Genomic DNA, 25882 nt, shown 5'->3' on the forward strand with positions numbered 1-25882 from the left:
CTCAGTGAGTTAGAGATCTGGCATTGTCACTGCTATGACGTAAGTTGATCCCTGGGGCCTGAGAACTTCCAAATGCCACAGTGTGACCAAAATGAAAAGAAAAAAATATATACATTTTTCAAAACTAAGAAATTAGCACTGGACATTGCTATTAAACTACAGGCTTTATTTGTATTTCACCAGTTTTTCCATTAATGTCCTTTTTCTGGCCCAAATCTAATCCAGGATAACATGTCACAGTGCCATCATATCTCCTGAATGGTTTTTTTGTTTTTTGGGTTTTTTGGGTTTTTTTTGTCTTTTTAGGGCCACACCCACAGCATATAGAGATTACCAGTCCAGGGGTCAAGTCAGAGCTATAGCCTCTAGCCTACACCACAACCACAGTAATGCGGGATCTGAGCCACATCTGTGATCTACACCATAACTCATGGCAACGCTGGATCCTTAACCCACTGAGTGAGGCCAGGGAAGGAGGAATCTGTGTCCTCATGGATCCTAGTCAGATTCATTTCCCCTGAGCCATGACAGGAACTCCCCTGTGTTTCTGATTTGTGAGAGTTTCTCAGTTTTGTTGGTTTTTTTTCCTATGACTTTGAGACCTTTGAAGGGTACTGGTCAGGTGCTTTGTAGGATGTCTCTCAATTGGGGTTTTTCTGTCGTTTCTTGGTTTTGTGTGTGTGTGTCTTTTTAGAGCTGCACCAATGGCACATGGAGGTTCCCAGGCTAGGGGTCAAATCAGAGCTGTAGCTGCCAGCCTATGCCAGAGCCACAGCAATGCCAGATCTGAGCCACCTCTGTGACCTACACCACAGCTCGTGGCAATCCTGCACCCTTACTGATGTTTTCTTGAAACTGGTGTTACCAGTTTGGGGGATGACTCACTCAGAGATGAAATGTTCTTCCTCACCATATCCTCTTGGGGTGCGTGATATCCACAGACTTACCTCTTGCAGTGCTGACCTTGCCACCTGATCACGGTGGGCATGCCAGGTTTCTCCATGTAAAGTCACTACTGTTCTGTTCATACTCGATTTTCAGAAAGGATTCATTCACCCAGCTCACATCCTAGCAGAGGGATTTTAGACTCTATCTCCTGGAGGAGGATGCATCTACATAAACTGTCTGAAGTTCTTCTGTAAGGAAGATTTGTCCCTTCTCCCTATTTATTCACTCATTTACAGCAGTATGGCCTTATGTATATTTATTTTATAATTTGGGTTATAATTGAATATGTTATTTTCTTGTTCCAATTGTCTAGCTTTCGCCATTGAGTTCTCTTCCAGACTGGCTCCTATGTCCTTTTGATGCCAACCTTTTGGAGGCCCACCTTACTTTCTCGCACTACGTAAGATGGTCCAAGCTCATGGTGTGTTTTCCATGCCTCAGTTGCCCCAGTCCTAAAAATCAGCCACTTATCCAAGGAGCCCTGATTCCTATTATTGAAGAATGGTATTTAGAAATCAAAATCAAAGCATTCGGTGTGTTCATGGCTACTGAGGGGCCACTGCTCTAGACTCTATCAGTGGACTGAGCTAGGAAAGATAGAGAATCTATAAGGAATAATCTTTATATTTCTAGCAGCATCAATACAATGCTCTAAGCTTAGTGAGGTGTCCATCAGAAATATTTTTAGATACAGAAATTAATAAAATAGGAGTTTCCATTGTGCTCAGCAGTAACAAACCTGAGGGCTAGTATCCATGAGGATGCTGGTTCGATCCCTGGCCCTGCTCAGTGGGATAAGGATCTGGCGTTGCCATGAGCTGTGGTGTAGTTCACAGACACAGCTCGGATCTGGTGTTGCTGTGGCTATGGCACAGTCCAGATGCTACAGCTCCGATTAGACCCCTAGCCCGGGAACTTGCATTTGCCACAGGTGCGGCCATTAAAAAAAAAAAAAAAATTCTTCATTAGTTTAAAAAACATTTTGGAATAGAGACTACTTAATTCCTATTCATGAGTGACTATTTCTGCATTAGGATAAATTTTATTTATTTATACAATCTATTACTGTGAAACTGCATGTGTTTTTTTAAAACTCTTACATTGTTTGTTTTGTTTTGTTCTGCTTAGCCATAGCATGCAGCAGCTTGATATGGGAGCTCAGTTCCCAGACCAGGGTTTGAACCCAGGCTGTGGTGGTGAAAGCACTGAATCCTAACCACTAGACCACCAGGGAACTCCATATGGTTTCAAGACTTACCATAACCCATACGAGAAGTTCTATTATTATTATTACCCTTTTTTACAGATAATGAAAATGAAACTTAGAGATGTGATGCTGTGCTATAGCAAGAAATATATAAGCTCTGGTTCCCAGCACAGAGCTCCTAAAACTCTTGTAACCTGAGTGGAAAGGGTTAGAAGACTATCTTTTGTTATTCATAATAAGCCCCTTTCACTATACCTGAGCTTATGGCAATGAGCTGACGCTGGGAGGATGGAGTCTAGCTGTCAGAGGAACCAATCACGTGATGGAGGCGTTGAAACTTACAGCCTCACCATCAAGTTTCTTGGGGAGAGAAGAAAGGCTGGCAAATGAGTTCATCAACAACGGCCACTGATTTAATCAATAATGCGCGCAAAACAGAAACTCCGTAAAAACCCTTAAAATAAATGGGTTCAGAGTTCCCGTCGTGGCGCAGTGGTTAACGAATCCGACTAGGAACCATGAGGTTGCGGGTTCGGTCCCTGCCCTTGCTCAGTGGGTTAACGATCCGGCGTTGCCGTGAGCTGTGCTGTAGGTTGCAGACACGGCTCGGATCCTGCGTTGCTGTGCCTCTGGCGTAGGCCGGTGGCTACAGCTCCGATTCAACCCCTAGCCTGGGAACCTCCATATGCCGCGGAGCGGCCCAAGAAATAGCAACAACAACAACAAAAGACAAAAAAAATAAAAAAATAAATAAAATAAAATAAATGGGTTCAGAAAGTACCCAGGTTGATGAATGCACTCACATTCTGGGAGGGGAAGTGAACCCCAAACTCCTCAAAGTCAGAAGCTCCTTTGCTCAGGACTTTTCAAAACCTTGTACTGTGTACCTTTTCATCTGACTGCTCATTTGTATCCTTTATAATATCCTTTATGATAGAAATTGTTTCCCTGAGTTCTGTGAGCCATTCTAGCAAATTATCAAATCTGAGCTGAAGACAAGTTCAGGAGAACCTCTGATTTGTAGCCAGTCAGTCAGAAGCAGTAGACCTGAGAATGGACTCTGAAGTGAGAGGCAGGCATGAGCCCTTAGCCTGGGGGCCTGCACTCATTCCAGATAATGTCAGAATTGAATTAAATTACAGGACACCCAGCAGATGACCACAGGGAAGTGAAAAAAGCCTGGTGTGAGAAAGCTATACATGTGGTATCAGAAGTGCTGAGCAGAGGAACAGTTTGAAAGAACAGTTTAAAAGAGGTTAAATACTATAGTCACGGAGCTAAGTGACAGAGTTGGGCTTTGGAGCCAAACAATCTCCAGAACTGTGCTCTTAAATAACAAAAAGTGTTTGAGTTAGATGAAAGGACATTTCATTATTTAGACTCACAACAAACATGTACAGCTACTGATAGCAATGAAGAGTTGGAAGAGTAACAAAAACTGCCCCATGAATTCTTACTTGTGTCTGCCTCATTGCCCGTTCCACTCGGCGTGTGCTTCCTCTCTCGAGTTTTGTCCGGAGATCAAGGCCGATGTCTGAATGGCCCAGAACTTTGGTTGTGAGAGCAAACACTGACCAGAAGGGGAAAAAAAAACAAAACAAAACAGAAGAAATGAATCAACTGGGTAATCCCATTCTGCATACAACAAAATTAATGTCTCAGGATACTGATGAACGCAAGAATTGAAAATCTCAGTGAAAAATAAGAAAACATGACATGTGCTTTCAAAAATTTTTATGAAGAATGTGTTCATTTAAGCAGAATTGTTACTTCACCGAGCTGACCTGTTCTATTGAATTCCTTAAAGAACAAATCAGAATCTTTCCAGATAATCAAAACAGTAAGCAGAATATCTCTACTATAAATTAATAAATCTCTGTATCTCATGAGTTATAAAAATGTGAGAAAATAAACTATATAAAAATAAATGCCATCTTCCTCAAATCTGAAATAAATGTTTAAAAATCATCCAAACTCACAAAGGAAAACAAATAATTAGAAATCTGCTACCTTTTCACTTAAAAAATATCCTAATCCACAGATGCAAATGCAAGTCAAACTTTAAGAAAACCATTCTAAGATTTTTAAGAATGCTTTCGTTTCTAATCTTGGTTAGAGGGAGTCTGTAATTTTAGTTAAAATGCTATTCTAGAGGGGGCATCTTAAGAACGACTGGCTCATAAGAAAATCTTGAATGTGCACACACTGACTCACAACCCCAGAGAAACCTGTGACCACCGTCAGTTCAGAGAGTACAGTAGAAACCAGTGAATATCACCATAACCATAAGTGGAGAAAAAGCGAAAGTTCTGGGGGCAAACTGTATTACGATACAATAGGACTGCTTGGAGTTCCCGTTGTGGATCAGAGGGTTACAAACCTGACTAGTATCCAAACAATGCAGGTTTGATCCCTGGCCTTGCTCAGTGGGTCAAGGACCTGGCGTTGCCGTGAGCTGTGGTGTAGGTAGCAGACTCGGCTCCGATCTGGCATTGGTATGGCTCTAGTGTAGGCCAGTGGCTACAGCTCCAATGTGACCCCTAGCCTGGGAACTTCCACATGCTGCACCTGCGACCCTAAAAAACAAAACAAAAACTAAACAAAACAAAAAACACCAACCTACCAAACAAACAAAAAAACCAATAGGAACTGCTTGGTATAATGAACATGATTTAAGCAACTTTGCTGATGATGTAGAAACCAATACTGTCCCTAAGTAGTCATTCAAATCAGTAACTTTCAGTAAAGATTGCTCCCAAGAAAAGCAAAAGGCTTATTTGTCTGAAAGCTGTACAAATCCTTGATACGTGCTTATTTCTAAAAGTCTGGTATTAGAGTCCAATTAATCATCAAAAATGCAGCTGCACATTAGAAGCACCTGAGAAGTTTTTGATGTTTTAAAAATAAGTCAGGGGAGTTCCCGTCATGGCTCAGTGGTTAACGAATCCACTAGGAACTATGAGGTTGCGGGTTCGATCCCTGCCTTGCTCAGTGGGTTAAGGATCCAGCGCTGCCGTGAGCTGTGGTGTAGGTCGCAGACATGGCTCGGATCCCGAGTTGCTGTGGCTCTGGCGTAGGCCGGCGGCTACAGCTCCAATTCGACCCCCAGCCTGGGAACCTCCATATGCTGCGGGAGCGGCCCAAGAAATAGCAAAAAGACAAAAAATAAAAAATAAAAAATAAGTCAGACCTCTGACAGAGTTCTCTGGTGGCCTAGTGTGGTTAAGGATTAGGCAGTTGTCACTGACATAGTTCAGGTTCAATCCCTGGCCCAGGAATTCTGCGTGCTGTGGGCAAAGCCAAAAAAAAAAAAGTAAATCAGATCTCTGAGAGCAGGATCTGGTCATCCGTGTTTTTTAAAACACTTCCCAGGTAATTATAAAGTATAGCCAAATTTAACAACTACTAGGTTAAGCTAGTACAAATATTCGTCTTTGCTCAAATTCATCTATAACTCCAAATTCCTATGAAAAGTTAGCAAGAAGTCCTTCGATGGAGTATAAACCATATCAGAGTCCCAAAAGCTTCTTCCTGAACCACACCCAGCTCATTTCCATCATTTGTATTTCCTGCCCCTATGGGTATTTGAATTTTCAACTCCAAATCTAGGCCAACTTTCTCATAATAAAAAGAAAAATGAAGCGCCAAGTAAGATCACTTGCTCGATGTCACATCTTCATTAGTAGCAAAAGCTGATTCCAATACGTGACTCTCCACAACATCTTTTTATTTTTTGAAATGGCGCTGGAGTGCATGAGGTTCCCTTTTGTAGTTGAAATATGGTTGATGTACAATATTATGTCAGTTTCAAGAGCATCATAAAATGATTTGATACTTGCATACGTTATAAAGTGATCACCACAGTCTAATGATCTTTTCCCACACCAGGTTACGACAATATTATTACACATTCCTTATGCTGTATATTACATTTCCATGACTTATTTATTCTATAAATGGAGGTTTGTAACTCTTAATCCCTTTCACTGATTTCACTCACCCCATCTCACTTCTGATAACCATCTGGTTCTTCTCTGAATCTATGAGTGTGTTTTCATTTTGTTTTGTTTGTCTGATTGTTGTTTTTTGGTTTTTTTTTTTTTTTTTTTTTTTTGATTCACTGTATTAAGTGAGATCATGCAGTCTTTCTGACTTATTTCACTTAGCATAATACCCTCTAGATTCATTCATGTCACAAATGACAACATTTCACTTCTTTATGGCCATAGAACACCTTGATATTGTTTTTTTTAACACTTCCTCTGAGAAAGTGGATGACAGTATCCAGGAAATACTGGTAGAGTAATGTAAGAGGAGGACTCACTTCAGAACTTTAGGAAACTGCTATACTAAAGGGAAGTGGAAGAAGAGGAGTAAACAAAGAATACACAAATAAGGAGTTCCCGTCCTGGCTCAGCAGAAATGAATCTGACTAGTATCCAAGAGGACGCAGGTTCAATCCCTGGCCTTGCTCAGTGGGTTAAAGATCCAGGGTTGCCATGAGCCCTGGTGTAGGTGGCACATGCCACTCGGATCTGGCGCTGCTGTGTCTGTGGTGTAGGCGAATGGCTACAGCTCCAATTCGACCCCTAGCCTGGGAACCTCCATATGCCTTGGGTGCAGCCCTAAAAAAGACCGGAAAAAAAAAAAAAATACACAAATAAGGGAGAAGGAGAATCAGAAGAATAAATTCTTACTGAAGTGTGTTCATTCATTAACTTACCTGAGCACCTACCGTGTACAAGGTAGTATGCACAAACCCCAGGGACAGAGCAGCAAGCAAGACAGACAAGGTCCCTGCCCTCAAAGGACTTATAGTGCTATGACTATTAGATAGTCTTATTCTTCTATAACTAAGTTTGCAAATTAAAATATTTTTATCAGAGTTGCCTTGTGGTGCAGTAGGTTAATATCCAGCATTGTCACTGCAGTTGCTCAGGTCACTGCTGTGGCACAGGTTCAATCCCCGGCCTGGGAACTTCCACATGACATGGGTGCAACCAAAAAATAAAATATTTTTCATCTCCTTGAAATACAGTTCAGGAGATTAGCGTATAACCTAATCTTGTTAGTCTCCTTTAACTTAAATCTACCAAAACAGGTTGTGTCGTCCAGTTTCCAGAGATTGGAAGGGCTATCATGCTCTCACAAGAGGCAGGAAAGGGCACAGGGTTTGAAATGTGGCGGATGACATGGACAAGCAACAAACTACCAACACCATAGAAGAGCCCCTGGATCTCATCAGGCCCAGCCTGGAGGAGCAAATCTATGTGAAAATGAGTGACGATCGCTGTATAATCATAAATGTAATAACATTCATTGAGCAATTTTTTTTTTTTTTTATCTTTTTGCCGTTTCTCAGGCCGTTCCCGCGACATATGCAGATTCCCAGGCTAGGGGTCGTCGGAGCTGTAGCCACTGGCCTACTCCAGAGCCACAGCAACACGGGATCCAAGCTGCGTCTGCAACCTACACCACAGCTTAGGGCAATGCCAGATCTTTAACCCACTGAGCAAGGGCAGGGACCGAACCTGCAACCTCATGGTTCCTAGTCGGATTCGTTAACCACTGAGCCATGACAGGAACTCCCTCATTGAGCAATTTAAAAAAAAAAAAAAAAAGAAAGAAAATGAGAAATGACAAAGAGCGTCGAGGCAGGTTACATGCTTATGATCAGCACTTAAATGTGATACTGGGAGATGTGGAAGAAACTGTGACAACTATAGAAATTGATGAAGAAATATATGAAAAGATATAGAAATCAACAAAATGGAATAGTCCTATTCTCTTGCCCAGGGAGATGGTGCTGTGCTAGTTGTCCCACCACTGGGAGTTGGCTGAAACAAAGAATTTATCCTGTGTGGAAATGGGAGCTGTTGTGTGACTGCCTCTCTAAATGTAGAAGACACCTAAAAGAGAAACGTGCATACATTTTGGTATTAAAAAATAACCAAGAATTCTTCCACTCCTGAAATAAGCTGATTTGCAGACAACTCAAAAATTCTTAAAACTGACAGAACACTGTAAACCAACTATAATGGAAAAAAATAAAAATCATTATAAATAAATTCTTAAGCTAAATGGCATTTTCATTTTTCTCCAACTCTTCCAACAAATGTGATCGCCAAGATGCAGAACTCTTTTTCAGGAGTTGATTTGCTCCATTGTTTTTTCAGACAATTTCTGGTTTTTTCCTTTAAATTAAATTTGACATTTCCTTTTTTGATTAAAAAAAATCTACTAAAAGAGTGAATTATCAATATAACTAGGTGTATATGGCACTATAAATATGTAACTGATGAAATAGAAGATATTAAAAAACTAAATTAATTCTTTAAAGTGTGTGACACTACTGACAAAAGACTTTATTATAAAATGTGACCTCAAAAATTTTCAAAAGAGGAGTTCCTGCTGTGGCACAGTGGGTTAAGAATCCGACTACAGCAGCTTGGGTTGCTGTGGAGGGTGGGTTTAATCCCCAGCCTGACCCAGGGGGTTTAAGGATCCAGCGTTGCCTCAGCTATTGGTGTGAGGTCGCAGCTGTGGCTCAGATTCAATCCCTGGCCTAGGAATTTCCATATGTCGCAGATGCAGCCATAAAATTTAAAAAAAGAAAAAAAAATTTTCAAAAGAAAGAACTGTTTTCATTCCATAAATTTGCACATGATTCCTCCACCTACAGCAGGTCGCCTTTTTCTCTTCATTTGACTAAAAGGACTGTCTCTGTAACCTCATGCAGATGGAAGAGCACTGAGGAGACAGCTCTGTAGAACAAGTCAGCCAGAGCTTGATCAGAATCCCAGCTCCACCAAGTGAGGTGATTAGTTGGGTGACCTTGGGAAGTCACCTGACCTACCAGGACCTCACTTTCCTCCTGTCTAAAATAGGAATAGTAATTGTCATCTCTCACAAAGTTGTAATGCTTAGCAAGCCTCTAAGAGTACCTGCTGAAAAGCACATGTGGTCCCCTTGGGACTTCTCTTCCCTTAACACTCTCAGAAATGCACCATCCAGGGTAAGAACAGGTGCATTGCCCTCATCCTTGCCTAGTCCCAAATGTGGTACCTGGGCATACTGAGCATTTTAAGCTGAAGTAGTTTGAGAAAACAGCAGGAAAAGGAAGATGACTCTGCCCTTCCCCCTCGCCTCTCCCCTGAAACAGCTCATCACATTCTCAGGTGAGAAGCACCCTTCCTGTACCCAGAGAAAGGAGTGCCCTCACCTCTGAAGACAAAGGAGGATGAAAAGAATCCTAGCAAGCAGCCTCACTAAGTTTTCCCCAGTTCACTACTCTTAGCTCTGACCTATCATGCGCTTCCACGGCTGCACAACAAACCTACCATAAAAATATTCAGTTTTAACTATTTCTTTCTTTCTTTTTTAAGGGCTGCACTCACGGCAAACAGAGGTTCCCAGGCTAGGGGTCGAATTGAAGCTGTAGCCACTGGCCTACACAGCCACAGCAACGCCAGGTCCGAGCCATGTCTGCAACCTACACCACAGCTCACAGCAACCCTGGATCCTTAACCCACTGAGTGAGGCCAGGGATCAAACCTGCATCCTGGAGTTCCTGTCATGGTGCAGTGGTTAACGAATCCGACTAGGAACCATGAGGTTGCAGGTTCGTCCTTGCCCTTGCTCAGTGGGTTAAGGATCCGGCGTTGCCGTGAGCTGTGGTGTAGGTTGCAGACGCGGCTCGGATCCTGCGTTGCTGTGGCTCTGGCATAGGCCGGGGGTACAGCTCCGATTAGACCCCTAGCCTGGGAACCTCCATATGCCGTGGGAGCGGCCCAAAGAAATAGCAAAAAAAAAAAAAAAAAAAACCAAAAACAAAAACCTGCATCCTCACGGATGCAGATACGTTTCTGCTGAGCCATGACGGGAACTCCAGTTTTAACTGTTTCTTCAGGTCGTCATTTCATTACAAAGGCTCCCATGTCACTCAAAACCTATATTAAGTAAAGATGTGTGCTTTTCTCCTGTGAATCTGTCTTTGTCAGTTTAATTTTCAAATCCAGCCTAAGAGGGTCAAGGAAAACTTTTTCCTCTCCACAGCTCCCAATCAAATGGTCACTTCACTAATAAAGTCACAATACACAGAGCACACAGGCCACAGGCTTGTCAGTTCAAGCCCAACTTTAAAAGGTTTGCACACCAAAGTGGGGAGATATTTTCCTTGGGAAAACTACGAAGTCAGACTGTTTTCTATGCTGGCATGAGAACAAGAGTTTGCCTGAGACTTTTATGTGCAGGTCAAGCAAAACATTCTCACTAAACACTGAAAGTAAAACGCAATCTGAAAAGCAGACTTTGAAAAGCTTTAGAGAAGGAACTGACTGGATAATGATGTCACTGAAAAATGCATTTATCTTATATTTGTTTGGCTGGGAGATATACAGACTTGGGAAAGTCTTTCTAAAAGGAGGTAACTGCAGATAGGCCATGTTTAATATAGCTTGCAAAACACTGCTGCCCACAAGGTAACAATCAATCACAATATGGGACATTAGGTAAAGAAAAAGAAAATTAAACAGGAGCTATATGCTTTAATGCTCTAATGACCTAAGAATAAAATCATATTTTTATAAAATAGGCTAACGACATAAGCAGCAGGCGGCCCTGCTGGTGAGGACTTGAGCTATAATCCGTCGAGGTATGGGGGTGTAATTGATCCATTCTCCACTGTGTCCCCAAATGTGTTCCTGCTCTTACTTCCACTCACTTAAGGACCTGGGAATAACCACCCACAGCACCTGCTGGCCCTGTCTCACTCTGCAGGCCTCACAGAGCCTCTCTGCCACCTTACCAAGCAGCTCCATCTCTGCCCAGGGATTCTCTACTGCTGCATCTTCAGGGCACAGGCCCCAGCTCTGTGATTCACCAGTGCCTTATGTGTGACCTAGCACCTTGCAGGGACTGAGAGAGACAGATAAAGAAAAGGACAGAAAAGGGGGCTTTTTCTTTGTCCTCTTTTACATAGGGGCAGAAGTACACAAAGAAGTTTCTTTTGAAAGAGAAAATATAAATTCACAGTAACTGGCACTTATGAAAATCATGTTAGATTTTTTTTCTTTCTTTCTTTTTTTTTTTGGTGGCATTCCCTAGATAGAATTAGGAACATCCTCTGCCAAGGACACAGCATTGTAAATAATAACTAGGTATCATGAAATAATACTTTTATCACTATAATCCAGGTTCGCTTTGGCTTATACAGGCTTTTGCAAGGCAGCTCCGAAACTTAAACATTACTTTATAATATTTTTCTTTACTCCAATATGCTCCAAATGCGAAATTAAATAAGATTATAAACTTTTTGAAAATAAATCACTCCTAAATTATGGTACACAAAACACTTTTAATTAAGAAGTACGACAAAGTGGAAAACAAGATACTGCAAAAAAAAAAAAAAAAAACGCCTAGGTTCTGGTCCAGGAGCTCTACCCATTAGCTACATAATACATAACTCTTGGGAATGGTATTGAACATTTCTGAACCTCATTTTCCTCATCCGCATAATGATAGGACTTGATCAGATGGTCTCTAAGGTTTCTTTCAGCTATTAAAAACCTTGTTTTGGAGTTCCCATCATGGTGCAGTGGTTAACGAATCCGACTAGGAACCATGAGGTTGCGGGTTTGAACTGTGGCCTTGTTCAGTGGGTTATGGATCCGGCGTTGCCATGGGATGTGGTGTAGGTCACAGACACAGCTTGGATCTGGCGTCGCTGTGGCTGTGGGGTAGGCTGGCAGCTACAGCTCCAATTCAACCCCTAGCCTGGGAACCTCCACATGCCACGAGAGTGGCCCTAGAAAGACAAAAAAAAAAAAAAAAAAAAAAAAAAAAAAAAAAAAAAACTTTAATAAAATTCTTTTTTTTAAGCAAAAAAATAGCAAGGTCTAAATTCATTACGATACTTTGTAAAAAAATCTCAAATTAAGGTCAATCTTTCCTAGATTAAATTGGGTTCTTCTATCTTCCCAGCTATTATCTAAATGCCCTTAAATAAGTGGATTAGGAGTTCCTGTTGTGGGGCAGTAGAAACAAATCTGACTGGTAACCATGAGGACTCAGGTTCGATTCCTGGCATCTCTCAGTGGGTTAAAGATCCGGTATTGTCATGATCTGTGGTGTAGGTCACAGACCCGCATTGCTGTGGGTGTGGTATAGGCCAGAAGCTGTGACTCCGAATCAACCCCTAACCTGGGAACTTCCATGTGCGTGGGTGCAGCCCTAAAAAGAAAAAAAAAAGTGGATTAACTTCTCAGGGACTAGGGATTAACTTCTCTGGGACCTATCACCTATAAAGAGGAAAACAAAAACAAAAATTAAAAAAAAAAACAAAAAACTGACTAAAAGATGACCAAAATTTATCCCACTTCCAAAATTCTGTAATAATGAAGAGAAAATAATGACATGAATTCCTGAGTTCATCTTTGTTAAATTTTGGTTATATTTTTAATTAACATTAATTTGACTATAATGATTACAGACTCCATAGTCACCAAAATACCCTGCAAACACGTTATTAAAAGCCAATGAAAGTTCTTTACTGGTCAATAAAAGTAGAACAGAGAGAAGTACTTGAGAACAGGATCTGATCCCTGCCCCAGAAACTCTATATGCAGTGGGGTGACCAAAAAAGAAAAAGAAAAAAAAAAAAAAAAAAAGCATTCTTAAATAATTAAACATAAGATTACCCTATGACCCAGAAATTTCATTCCTGCGTATACGCCCAAATTGAAAAGTCAAGACTCAAATATATTTGCTTATCAGTGTTCAAAACAGCATTATTCCTAATAACTAAGAGGCAGAAACAACCCAAATGTTCATCAAAGATAAATGGATAAGCAAAATGTGCTATATAAATACAATGGAATACTACTTAGGCTTAAAAAGGAAAGAAGATAGTTCCCTAGTAGCTCAACAGGTTAAGGATCTGTCATTGCCACTGCTGTGGCTCAAGTCACCACTGTGGTGCAAGTTCAAACCCTGGCCTAGGAACCTCCACATGTTGTGGGCACACTTTATTAACACCCATTTTCTTAAAGATATCAGTCTTTCAGAATCACCACTGCATCTCATCTGCCCATGAATATGAATGTCTTATGTGACTCTTCGCATGTATTTTTCAGTTCAATGAGGCAAAGAAATAGCTACGAGATCCTATTTTTCTTTTCATCAAGCCATTATCTATATAAAGAAAAATACACAATGAATTTTCACAAACTGAACAGAAATGTAATCAGCACCTAGATCAAGACACATGACCAGCATCCCCCTGTCCCCCTTGCAGTCTCTTCTGGTCATTCCCCTGGCCCCCTGCAAAGAATCACCACTATCCTGACTTCTCACATCATTGAGCAGTATGCATGCTTTTCTACTTTATACAAATATAATCATACTTTAGGATCTGGCTTCCATTGCTCAATACTACGTTTGAAAAATTCATCCAGGAGTTCCCATCGTGGCGCAGTGGTTAACGAATCTGACTAGGAACCATGAGGTTGTAGGTTCGGTCCCTGGCCTTGCTCAGTGGGTTAAGGATCCGGCGTTGCCGTGAGCTATGGTGTAGGTTGCAGACGTGGCTCGGATCCCGAGTTGCTGTGGCTCTGGCGTAGGCTGGTGGCTACAGCTCCAATTTGACCCCTAGCCTGGGAACCTCCATGTGCCGCGGGAGCGGCCCAAGAAATAGCAAAAAAAAAGACAAAAAAGAAAAAAAAAGAAAAATTCATCCATACAGTTACAGAATGGTCATTTTATTGCTGTATAATATTTCATTGTAATATACAGTTTATTTAACTACTAATGGGCATTTAGGAAGTTTCCAGTTTGGGGGTTACAAATTTGCTACTGAGATATGCTGGGAACTGGGACCCTTTGTTGCAGTGCTTGCACCTAGAAAAAACAGTCTCCTCTAGCAACAAAATACAAAGAAACTATAAGGGACTAAAAATAACTGTGGGCTTGTGCAGTTGGGGCAAACTACTGCCAGTTTCTGAAGCTAAAGCAGGGTGCCCCACCTGTACCCTGCACACACTACCCAGGGGGTGGGCAGACCCCTGGACCCAACCCCACCCTCACCCCACATAAGGAACCAGCTCGCCCCCCCCTCCAGGAATGAGCAGGAAAACCTGTTACTTGTTTTCCCTTCTTCAAGTTCCCCAGTAAAGCCTTGCGTGAACTTCTTGTCTGGCCTCTCAATCAACAGGCCAAGAAACCTGGCTGATAACACTATGAATATTCCAGATGTGCTATCAGGATGTGCCATCACACACAAAATCCAAAACATGTTCTTTAGATGAACATGTACAAGGATTTCTGTTAGATATACAGAGTGAAACTGTTAGGTCACAGAGTAAGGTCACAGAGTATTTACTACCATGGATACTACCAATCTTCTAAAAGATCAACTCACTTTACACTCTCATAAGAAACATTAGAGGAGTTCCTGTCGTGGCACAGTGGTTAACGAATCTGACTAGGAACCATGAGGTTGCGGGTTTGATCCCTGCCCTTGCTCAGTGGGTTAACGATCCGGCATTGCCGTGAGCTGTGGTGTAGGTCGCAGACGCGGCTCGGATCTGGCGTTGCTGTGGGTCTGGCGTAGGCCGGCGGCTACAGCTCCGATTCGACCCCTAGCCTGGGAACCTCCATTTGCCGTGGGAGCAGCCCAAGAAATAGCAAAAAAAAAAAAAAAAAAAAAAAAAAAAAAGAAACATTAGAGATTTGAAGCAACATATGTCTGTATTTTCATTTGAGCCATTTGGGTGGGTATTAGTAGAATTTCATTAGTTTTATTTGCACTTCTCTGACAATTCTGTGCTTCTCCAACGACGAATAAAGTTGAGCTCTTTTTAATATGTTCATAACCATTTTAATACCTCTCTGTTAAGCCCCTACTTAAGTCCTTTGCCTATTTATTTTTATTTTTTTCTATTAAGTTGTCAAAAATTCTCTGATAATTTGTTAAGTATTATTTTTCCTTTCTTTTAGGGCCACACCTGCAGCATATGGAAGTCCCCAGGCTAGGGGTTGAATCAGAGCTGCAGCTGCTGACCTATGCCACAGACACAACAATGCCAGATCTGAGCCCAATCTGTGACCTACACCGCAGCTTGTAGCAATGCCAGATCCTTAACCCCCTGGGTGAGGCCTGCATCCTCATGGATACTAGTCGGCTTCTTAACCCGCTAAACCACAAGGGAAACTCCAAGTATTCTTTATATTAAAAGAATAGATGAGTCCTCTTTTTGTTGGAGGAAGGTAATATATTATTATTCTTATTTGACAAATAATTACACAACACTTACTTGTGCTAAAGCACTGGTATAAGTGCCTGACAAATATTAATGTTATCTTTTGATTTTTAAAAATGTACTTAAGAAGTTCTGCTGTGGTTCAACAGGGATCGGCGGCATTTTGGAGCCGCTGGGACACAGGGTTCTATCCAGCCCTGGCCAGGCACAGTGGCTTAGGCATCCAGCGTTGCCACAGCTACGGCTTTGGTCACGACAGTGGCTCTGATGTGATCTGTGGCCTGGGAGCTCCAGATGCTGTGGGGCAGCCAAAAATAACCAAAAAAAAAAAAAAAAGGTATGTAATATTAACAATCCAGTTTTTTGTTTTGTTTTATGGTCAGGGCTTTACTGTCCTTTTGACTGTCCTAAGGTTTCAAAGACGTTGTCCTATATTTTTCCTCAAAAAGTTTTACAGTTTTGCTTTTCACTTCCACATATTCAATCTGGAATTGATTTTTATATACTTAGTATGATATAAGGGTCAAGATAGCTTTTTTTCCACATGGATATAAATCACCTAGCACCATTTATTGAAAAGCCTATCCTTTGTTCATTGCACTGCAATGCCAACTTTGACATAAGTCAGATGAACCATGTGTGTATGGCTCTGTTTTGGAACTATTAGTTCCATTGGTTAGTCTGTATCGCCTTGTGTCAAAAAGGTCTTAATTCAGTGTTTCTCTGAACTTTAAAGTGCCTAAAAATAACCTAGAGAGGTTGTTAAAACATAAGACTCCTTGGCCCCAACCCTGCAGATTCTGATTCCACAGAGTTTGATGTGGAGCCGGAGAAATTCCAGGTCCAACAAGCTCCCAGGTGATGCTGATGCTGCCAGTCCAAGGCTACAATAAGCTCTGTCGTAATTAATACAGTTTTATTTTATTTTATTTTTTGTCTTTTGTCTTTTTAGGGCCGCACCTGTGGTATATGGACGTTCCCAGGCTAGGGGTCTAATCAGAGCTGTAGCTGCCAGCCTATGCCAGAGCCACAGCAACACCAGATCTGAGCCACGTCTGTGACCTACACCACAGCTCACAGCTATGCCAGATCCTTAAGCCACTGAGCAAGGGCAGGGATCGAATCCGCAACCTCATGGTTCCTAGTCAGATTCGTTTCCACCTCACTATGACGGGAACTCCTTTTCTTTTTTTCTTTTTTAATATAGTTTTATAATAAGTCTGGGTATCTGCCAGTGTAAGTACTCCAATTCTGTTTATGATTGCCTTAGGTATTCTCAGCCCTTCATACTTTTTTTTTTTCTTTTGGTCTTTTTGTCTTTTTAGGGCTGGACCCGCAGCATATGGAGGTTCTCATGCTAGGGGTCAAATTGGAGCTACAGCTGCCGGCCTATGCCTAAGCCACAGCAACATGGGATCAGATCCACGTCTGTGACCTATACCACAGCTCACGGCAACGCCAGATCTTTAACCCACTGAGAAAGTCTAGGGATCAAACCTGCATCCTCATGGATACTAATAGGGTTCGTTAACCGCTGAGCCACAATGGGAACTCCTCTTCGCACTTTTGTATGAATTTTAAAGTCAGCCTGAGTTCCACAAAACCAAAAAATAAAACAGCAGCAACAACAAAAACAACAACAAAAATCAAGCAGCTAGGATTTTGTTTGAGATTGCATGGGGATACATTATGCAACTTAATTTGAGGAGAGGTGCCATCTCTTAGAGTAATGACGATAAAAACAAAAACAAACAAATGGGACCTAAAAGTTCTGCACAGCAAAGAAAACCCTAAACAAAATGAAGAGACAACCCACAAAATGGGAGAAAATCTTTGCAAATGAATCGACTGATGAGGGATTAATCTCCAAAATTTATAAATACCTCCTACAGCTCAATACCAAAAAAACAACCCCATTAAAAAATAGGCAGAAGATCTAAACAGACAATTCTCCAAAGAAGACATACAGATGGCCAAAAAAACACATGAAAAGATGTTCAGCATCACTAATTATTAGAGAAATGCAAATAAAATCACTACGAGGTACCACCTTACACCAGCCAGAATGGCCATCATCAAAAAGTCTATAAACAGTTAAGTGCTAGGGAGGGTGTGGAGAAAAAGGAACCCTAGTACACTGTTGGTGGGATTGTAAATGGGTGCAATCACTGTGGAAAACAGTATGGAGATTCCTCAGAAAACTAAAAATAGAACTACCATTTGATCCAGCAATCCCACTCCTGGGCATCTATCCAGAGAAAACAATGACTCGAAAAAGACACATGTACTCCAATGTTCATTGCAGCACTATATGCAATAGCCAAGACATGAAAACAACCTATATGCCCATCAACACAAGAGTGGATAAAGAAGACGTGGTACATATACACAATGGAATATTACTCAGCCATTAAAAGGAAAGAAAGAATGGCATTTGCAGCAACATGGATGGACCTAGAAATTATCATGCTAAGTGAAGTCAGACAATGAGTCACCAACTTTAAATGCTATCACATGTGGAATCTGAAAAAAGGACACAATGAACTTCTTTGCAGAACAAACACTGACTCAAAGACTTTGAAAAATTTATGGTTTCCAAATGAGACAGGTTGGGGGGTGGGGGAATGCACTGAGAGTTTGGGATGGAAATGTTATAAAATTTGGTTGTGATGATTGTTGTACACCTATAAATGTAATAAAATTCATTGAGTAATTAAAAAAAAATTGAGGAGAGGTGAAAAATACTGGGTCCTCCATGAATGTAACATACAATGTACCATCTTGACTTTAAAGCCACATCCACATCATTTGGAGGTTCCCAGGCTAGGGAGCTGCAGCTGCCAGCCTATGCTACAGCCACAGCAATGCCAGAGCTGAGCCGCATCTATGACTTATACCACAGCTTATGGCAACGCCTGATCCTTAACCCACTGAATGGAGCCAGGACCGAACCCCAGTCCTCATCAATACTAGCTGTGTTCGTTAATGCTAAGCCACATGGGAACTCCCATCTTGACCATTTTTAAGTGTACAGTCATGTTCATTAACACTGTTGTCCAAACTCTAGAATTTTTCTCATCTTGCGAATGAAACTCTATACCCATTAAACAATTCCCCATTATCCCCATCCCAACCCCTGTAACCATTACACTAATTTCTATCTCTATGAATTTGATTTCTCTAGGTACCTCATATAAGCAGACTCATGCAGTTGCAAACGCTACCTTTTAAAATTCCATTTATTTTTACCTGGAGTCTATTAACTAAAGCAATCTGATGAAATACTGCTTCACTAAATTGAGTACTAGCTAAAAGTCCAGTAAAAAACAGACACTTAAGAAATTTGGCATGTTCAACCAGCAGCGCTTTGAGAATCAGAACAATGCTAAAGAACACAGTGCATTGCAACCACATACTTGTATGTGAGATGGAATTTCCACCATTTTCACACTTTAGGAGAGAGGACAGAAACCACCTAAAAGGGAGTGGTATCATTTGTCTCTCTTTTTAAGAAAAGTTCTCTACTTTCTCAAATCTCATTGACTAAAACCTCTGAAAGGCAACTCATTGAGTCAGTAGGCTTTTACAAGTGTATAATTTGTGATATTCACTTTAATACTTCTATTGTTGTGAACATTGAAATAAACTTTTTTTTTTTTTGGCCACACCAGTAGCAAATGGAAGTTCCCAGGCCAGGGATCGAATCCCAGCTGCAGCTGCAACTGAAGCCACAGCTGCAGCAACACCAAATCCTTAATCCACTGAGCCGGTCTGGGGACCAAACCCATGCCACCACAGAGACAACACTGGATCTTTAACTTGCTGTGCCACAGCAGGAACTCCAAAATAATTTTTTTTTTTTTTTTTTTTGCTATTTTTAGGGCTGCACCTGCCGCATATGGAGGTTTCCAGGCAGAGCTGTAGCTCCTGGCCTAGCCACAGCCACAGCAATGCCAAATTCGAGCTACATCTGTGACCTACACCTCACGGCAACACCTGATTCTTAACCCACTGATCAAGGCCAGAGATAGAACCTGTGTCCTCACGGATGCTAGTCAGATTCGTTTCCACTGAGCCTGGAACTCCCAACTCTTTTTATTTATACTTAGAATGTTTTCTAAGTTAAAGAATCAATCCAGGAGTTCTGTTTTGGCACAGCAGAAACAAATCAGACTAGTATCCATGAGAATACAGGTTCAATCCGTGGCCTCGCTCAGTGGGTCAGGGATCCAGAGTTGCCGTGAACTGTGGTGTAGGTCGAAGACACAGCTCAGATCACACGTTGCTGTGGCTGTGGCACAGGCTAGAGCTGCAGCTCTGTTTCGACCCCTAGCCTGGGAATTTCCATATGCCATGGGTGTGGACTTAAAAAGAAAAAAAAAAAAAAAGAATCACTCCACTGTATGTATATAATAACTAACTTACTTTGCTGTATACCTGAAAATAACAGAATTTTGTAAGTCAACTATATATACTCCAATAAAATTTAAAAAAAAAGATTCAGTCCACTTCAGCTCTTGTTTTTAAGAACTGTAAGAAGATACCTTGAGAGCAAAAGGAAGACAGCTCTGCGTGTCTCATTGGGAGTTTCTCACTTTAACACATGCTACCCGAGGAGTTCCTGCTGTGGCGCAACAGGATCAACGGTGTCTCAGCAGCAGCAGGGACTCAAGTTTATCCCCAGCACAGCAGAGTGGGCACTGCCACAGCTGTGGTGCAGGTTGCAGCTCAAGTCTGGATTTGATCCCCGGTTCAGATTTGATCCTTGGCCCGGGAATTCCATATTCCAGAGGGTGGCCAAAAAGATATGCCACCTGAGCTGAGCTGATGTTTGGGCTTAGACTTAAAATGAAACTGCAATAATCTAACATCTGAGGAAACGCCATTAATTGCTTGAAATAAAAGTCAGTAAACGCCACTTTAACTCGCACTAAAAAGTAAAATTTTATAGTATGACACATTATATAGAAAGGCATGACTTTATCTGGCTAACCATTTCCCACCATATGCAACATTACCCTCATTCCCAGAAAAAGTAGGAAAGAAAATTCTCGAACACCATCAAAGAGGATATGGAGGGTTGATTCTATTAAAAACAAATTTTCTTTCATCCTTATCACTGTACATTTCAAATACTCTTCTTTCAGGGGTCACTGGGACCCTTTATATGACAGACAGCCTGTCTGTTCCTTTAAACACTAAGGAGGTTTCAGATAGTTGCTTTTTCCACACGTAAATCAAAGCAACTCAGAGCTCTCCTGCAGATGCATAACTGGCTACACTAAAGCCAAATCAAAGGATGCCCACCCAGGTCAGGCTGACCCTATAAAAGAAAGGAACAAAGAAATACTATAAAAAGTAGAACTATTCCCCCTTCTTAATGAGCTATTTAAGAGCATTTATTGTTAAAATCAGTACCAAATGACAATAAGTTTAAATTCCAAAGTAGTCTATAAATTATTCCCAGAACAGCAGTCCAAATCCTCTGTCCCTGCTCTCTGTAGACCATTTCAAATCTGTCTCAAAGCTATTTTTCACCAAGTCTTACTACTGCCCTAAACAACCCTTCCAACACAGCTCAAGGAACCCAGTGCAGTTCACAGTGGCCCTCTTCTTGCCTCTCCTCTTATCACTCCATCTAGGTCCCATCTGTCTTGCAAGGCCCCACTAATCCTCCCTTAGTGAACAAAGCCTTCTTTGATGGCTCTGTTCTAAATATTTTCTTCTTTTCTAAGCAGTTAGGGGATTTATTTATCTGTGCTATCAATTTGTAGTTTAAATTGCTTGGCATTGCTAATTACATTTTCATAAGTTTATCTGATCTTGGCTAAATTAAAAATTCCATGAAGGCAAGTCTTAGGTTTTATAGCTTTATTTCTTCCACAATATCTAGAAGCATGTGTGGCAATTCTGAGATTCTGGACCTCCTGTTATTATAATGCTCTCAAAGCTCTTTGCTCTGCAAATTTTCACATAGAAAGCAGACACCAAAGAGATCAAGATGATGGTCATTTGGTTGCCTCAAAAAAGAAAGATGGGAGTTCCCGTCGTGACGCAGTGGTTAACGAATCCGACTAGGAACCATGAGGTTGCGGGTTCAGTCCCTGCCCTTGCTCAGTGGGTTAACGATCCGGCGTTGCCGTGAGCTGTGGTGTAGGTTGCAGACGCGGCTCGGATCCCGCGTTGCTGTGGCTCTGGTGTAGGCCGGTGGCTACAGCTCCGATTCGACCCCTAGCCTGGGAACCTCCATATGCCACGGGAGCGGCCCAAGAAATAGCAACAACAACAACAACAACAACAACAACAAAAAAGACAAAAGACAAAAAAAAAAAAAAAAGAAAAGAAAAGAAAGATGGAGTTCCTGTCCTGGCTCAGCAGAAACGAACCTAACTAGCATCCATGAGGTCGCAGGTCCGATCCCTGGCCTCAAGTAGTGGGTTAAGGGTCCAGGGTTGCCATGAGCTGTGGTGTAGGCCATCAGCTACAGCTCTGATTCAACCCCTAGCCTGGGAGCCTCCGTATGCTGTGAGTGGGGCCCTAAACAGATAAAAGAAAGAAAGATCCGCATTCTGGAGATGCCAGTTCATCAGCACTACCTGATACACCTTTCACACGGTCATGAGAAGCAGACCTATTTATTTATTTATTTATTTATTTATTTATTGTCTTCTTGCCTTTTCTAGGGCTGCTCCCACGGCATGTGGAGGTTCCCAGGCTAGGGGTCGAATCGGAGCTGTAGCCACCGGCCTACACCAGAGCCACAGCAACTCGGGATCCAAGCCACGTCTGCGACCTACACCACAGCTCATGGCAACGCAGGAGCCTTAACCCACTGAGCAAGGCCAGGGATCGAACCTGCAACCCCATGGTTCCTAGTTGGATTCATTAACCACTGCGCCACGAAGGGAATTCCGAAAAGCAGACCTATTTAAAATATGCAAATCATTTTTGAGGTGAGTTTTTCATCCTTTTACACCGTTTTAATTCATAATGTCAAACAGCCAAAGACCTATAGCTTCAATGATGGCCAAAAGCAGAAGCACAAAGCCATGGGTTTGAATAAGACTCCTTAATAGAAAATGTATTACCATCTTACCTATAAGTCCCATATATTTCCTGTCTGGGGACTATAAGCCCCACTAAAGAGCTTTTCTTAAAGTTTTTCCTTTACCTTATATTAATGCTCTCTGTCATCACCAATTCTGCTTTTCACCAGCCTGATAAATGACAACGAGATTTAATTTAAAAATAAAATGTAAGAGTTCCCGTCATGGCTCAGCAGAAATGAATCTAACTAGCATTCATGAGGACACATGTTCGATCCCTGACCTTGCTCAGTGGGTTAAGGATCTGGCATTGCCGTGAGCTGTGGTCCAGGCCAGTGGTTATAACTCTGATTCAACCCCTATGCTGCAGGTATGGCCCTCAAAAAAAGAAAGAAAAAGTAAAATGTGCCAAATGATAACAATACTGTTTATTCCTTAAAACAGCTTCTAGGAGTTCCCATTGTGGCGCAGTGGTTAACAAATCCGACTAGGAACCATGAGGTTGCGGGTTCAATCCCTGCCCTTGCTCAGTGGGTTAAGGATCCGGCGTTGCTGTGAGCTGTGGTGTAGGCTGCAGACTCGACTCGGATCCTGCATTGCTGTGGCTGTGGTGTAGGCCAGAGGCTACAGCTCCAGTTGGACCCCTAGCCTGGGAATCTCCATATGCCATGGCAGCGGCCCAAGAAATGGCAATAAGACCAAAAAAAAAAAAAAAAAAGCTTCTAAATAACATTTAAATGATCTTGCTATAGCTCAAACAGTTTTGAGATTTTATTTTTTAGTATTTGATATACATGAAAGATTAAAAGTGACTAAAATGTAAGCTACAAAGTGTAATATAAACACATGAGCTGGGCTGGTTCTTTAACTTATTACATTCATAAAACTCATCCACGTTGTTACTTACAGCTATATTCGTTTATTTTCACTTCACTGCTGTAAAATATTGCATACCTATGATATAATATCACAATTTACTTATCCTTTAGGTTGTTTACAGTCTGTTTGCCATGACAAACACTGCTATTACTAAACATCTTTTTACATGTCCACTGAGGCAGATGCAAGTTTCTTAGTATACTTCTTTTTTTTTTTTTTTTTTCTTTTTCTTTTGTAGCCGGTCTGCAGCATATGGGGTTTCCAAGGCCAGGGATCAGATCTGAGCCACAACTGCAACCTATACTGTGGCAATGCCGGATCCTTTAACTCACTACGCCAGGCCAGGGATGGCACCTGTACTCTGGCGCTACAGAGACCTCACTGATCCTGTTGTGCCACAGTGGGAACTCCTCTTAGGCGCACTTCTAAGACTAGAATTTCTACAACACCTGTTATATACAACTTCTTGTTTTTTGACATCGGCCTGATATGGATAAGCACAGATTACATTTTTTAACTTCTGCTTTTTAATGTCAAGTTATTTCTAGAAGTTACATTTACCCTCCTAACTCATAAATAGCTAGTAACTAACAAGTTGTTCAGCTATCTTTGTGATTACACCCTTTATTTCTTTAACCATTTCACATATAGCCATTCTACATCACGAAAGAGAAAACTGCAATTTGTCCTTTAATCTGCTGTCTGTCGACTCTCAACCACAGTGGCTTGCCTTCTCTTCTCTTTGCTCATCTTAAGCTGTGAGCTCACTGCTCAATTTTAACTTGGGTTTGGAGATGTTTCCTCTAGAGAGCTTGGTTTCTGCTGCCACAGCCATGTAGCACCATGAATTAATGATCACTTCAGACTTGCTTGAGGGTCTTAGCTCAGCAGAAAGTTCTGAAAGTGGAATTACTTCAGGTCTCACTCCATCCTTCATGGCTGCCTGCCGAGGCCTCAGCTCCCTGCATGTGTGCTCTGAGTCTATGCATGTACAAAAATATGCATATTTAAATCAGATTTGAAGACTCCTTAGACAGCTCCTCTCCTTCTTCTGAGACTGGTAGTTTCTTAACACTGTGTAAGCCTCTGCTCTCTTGTCCATGAGTCCCCATTCTTCCTTTTTCATTTTACAACTTCTATTTCCTTTGCTACTAAAGACGATATGGAGCAAGACAAGGCTGAAACCCAGTAAGTAACACAGGGAGATAGACAGAAATTTAAGGTAGCCTGAGCAGGTTCCAGAGAGCCTGCTTATACCTTCGGTCCAAAAAAAGAATGGTTATCTAGCCACGAGGCAATGATGGGCTTTGCTCATTTTGTGCCAGAGTTATTTCTTTTTTTTTTTTTTTTTTTGCCTCTTCTAGGGCTGCTCCTGCGGCATATGAAGGTTCCCAGGCTGGGGGTCTAATCAGAGCTGCAGCCAACAGCCTACGCCAGAGCCACAGCAATGTGGGATCCGAGCAGCATCTGTGGCCTACACTATAGCTCACAGCAACTCTGGATCCTTAACCCACTGATCAAGGCCAGGGATCGAACCCAAAACCTCATGGTTCCTAGTCAGATTCATTAACCACTACACCACAACAGGAACTCCTTTTTGGTTTTTGGGGTTTTTTTGTTTGTTTGTTTGTTTGTTGTAATTTTTAAGGGCTGCACCTACGGCATATGGAAGTTCCCAGGCTAGGGGTCAGATGAGCTGCACCTGCCGGCCTACACCATAGCCAAAGCCAAGCCAGATCTGAGCTGCATCTGTGACCTACACCACAAGCTCATGGCAACACTGGATCCTTAATCCACTGAGCAAGGCCAGGAATCAAACCTGCAACCTCATGGATACTAGTCAGGTTCGTTACCGTTGAGCCACAAAGGGAACTCCCAGTGTTCTTTTAACTTTTAATTTTCAAATTTATTTTCTCCTTCAGAAATGTTTCAAGAATAATACAAAGAATTCCCATATACCCTTCCCCCAAGTGTTAACATTTTGCCACACAATCATAGTTTGATCTGCAGGCCCAAAACAGATTCAACTAAAGATGGCATTTACAGATTTAAAATAATTAAACTCTACCCATTAACTACTTTCACATCCATTAATATAAGAAGTTACCTGAAATCATATAGTAATACCTCACTTTATTATACACATTTCCTGCCCTATGCACTCCTAAGGGTTACATTCATCCTAGTTATCTTTCTGTTTTGCTGCTTCTGTTGACTCTCAATCATGAGGGGGAAAGATTTCAATTCAATAAACATTTTAATATTGACAAACTGTTGGACGCTAAGGGTCTAAAGCACCCCCAACTGGAGCTCTACACGGTTATCCATCCATTCAACTTTGGGGTTTCTTTTGAACACAAGTTTCCACAAATATTTGGGGGAAACAAGCTTAATTTTGCCTTTAAAAGGAAGTAAGCTTCATACTGAATATGAACACTGAGGGATTTCCCACTGGGAATCTGCTCTTCACATTCTTTCCACTGAACACTTTAGGTAGTGCTTTTCTGTTGTGTTACAGAAACTGATGATAAGGACTAATCTACACT

At 41.6% G+C, this 25882-nt stretch overlaps 1 protein-coding gene across 1 annotated transcript in view; it reads right to left on the minus strand.

Moving 5' to 3' along the window:
* TTC27 (tetratricopeptide repeat domain 27) overlaps positions 1-25882 on the minus strand; it is a 176923-nt gene that overhangs the window by 93206 nt on the left and 57835 nt on the right. Inside the window, 2 exon segments of the mRNA XM_021087655.1 lie at positions 3613-3677; positions 3680-3725. Coding sequence (XP_020943314.1) covers positions 3613-3677; positions 3680-3725 — 111 coding nt within the window.

This window comes from Sus scrofa, chromosome 3 (genome assembly GCF_000003025.6).
Source record: "Sus scrofa isolate TJ Tabasco breed Duroc chromosome 3, Sscrofa11.1, whole genome shotgun sequence".
In the NCBI taxonomy this organism is placed as follows: Eukaryota; Metazoa; Chordata; class Mammalia; order Artiodactyla; family Suidae; genus Sus; species Sus scrofa.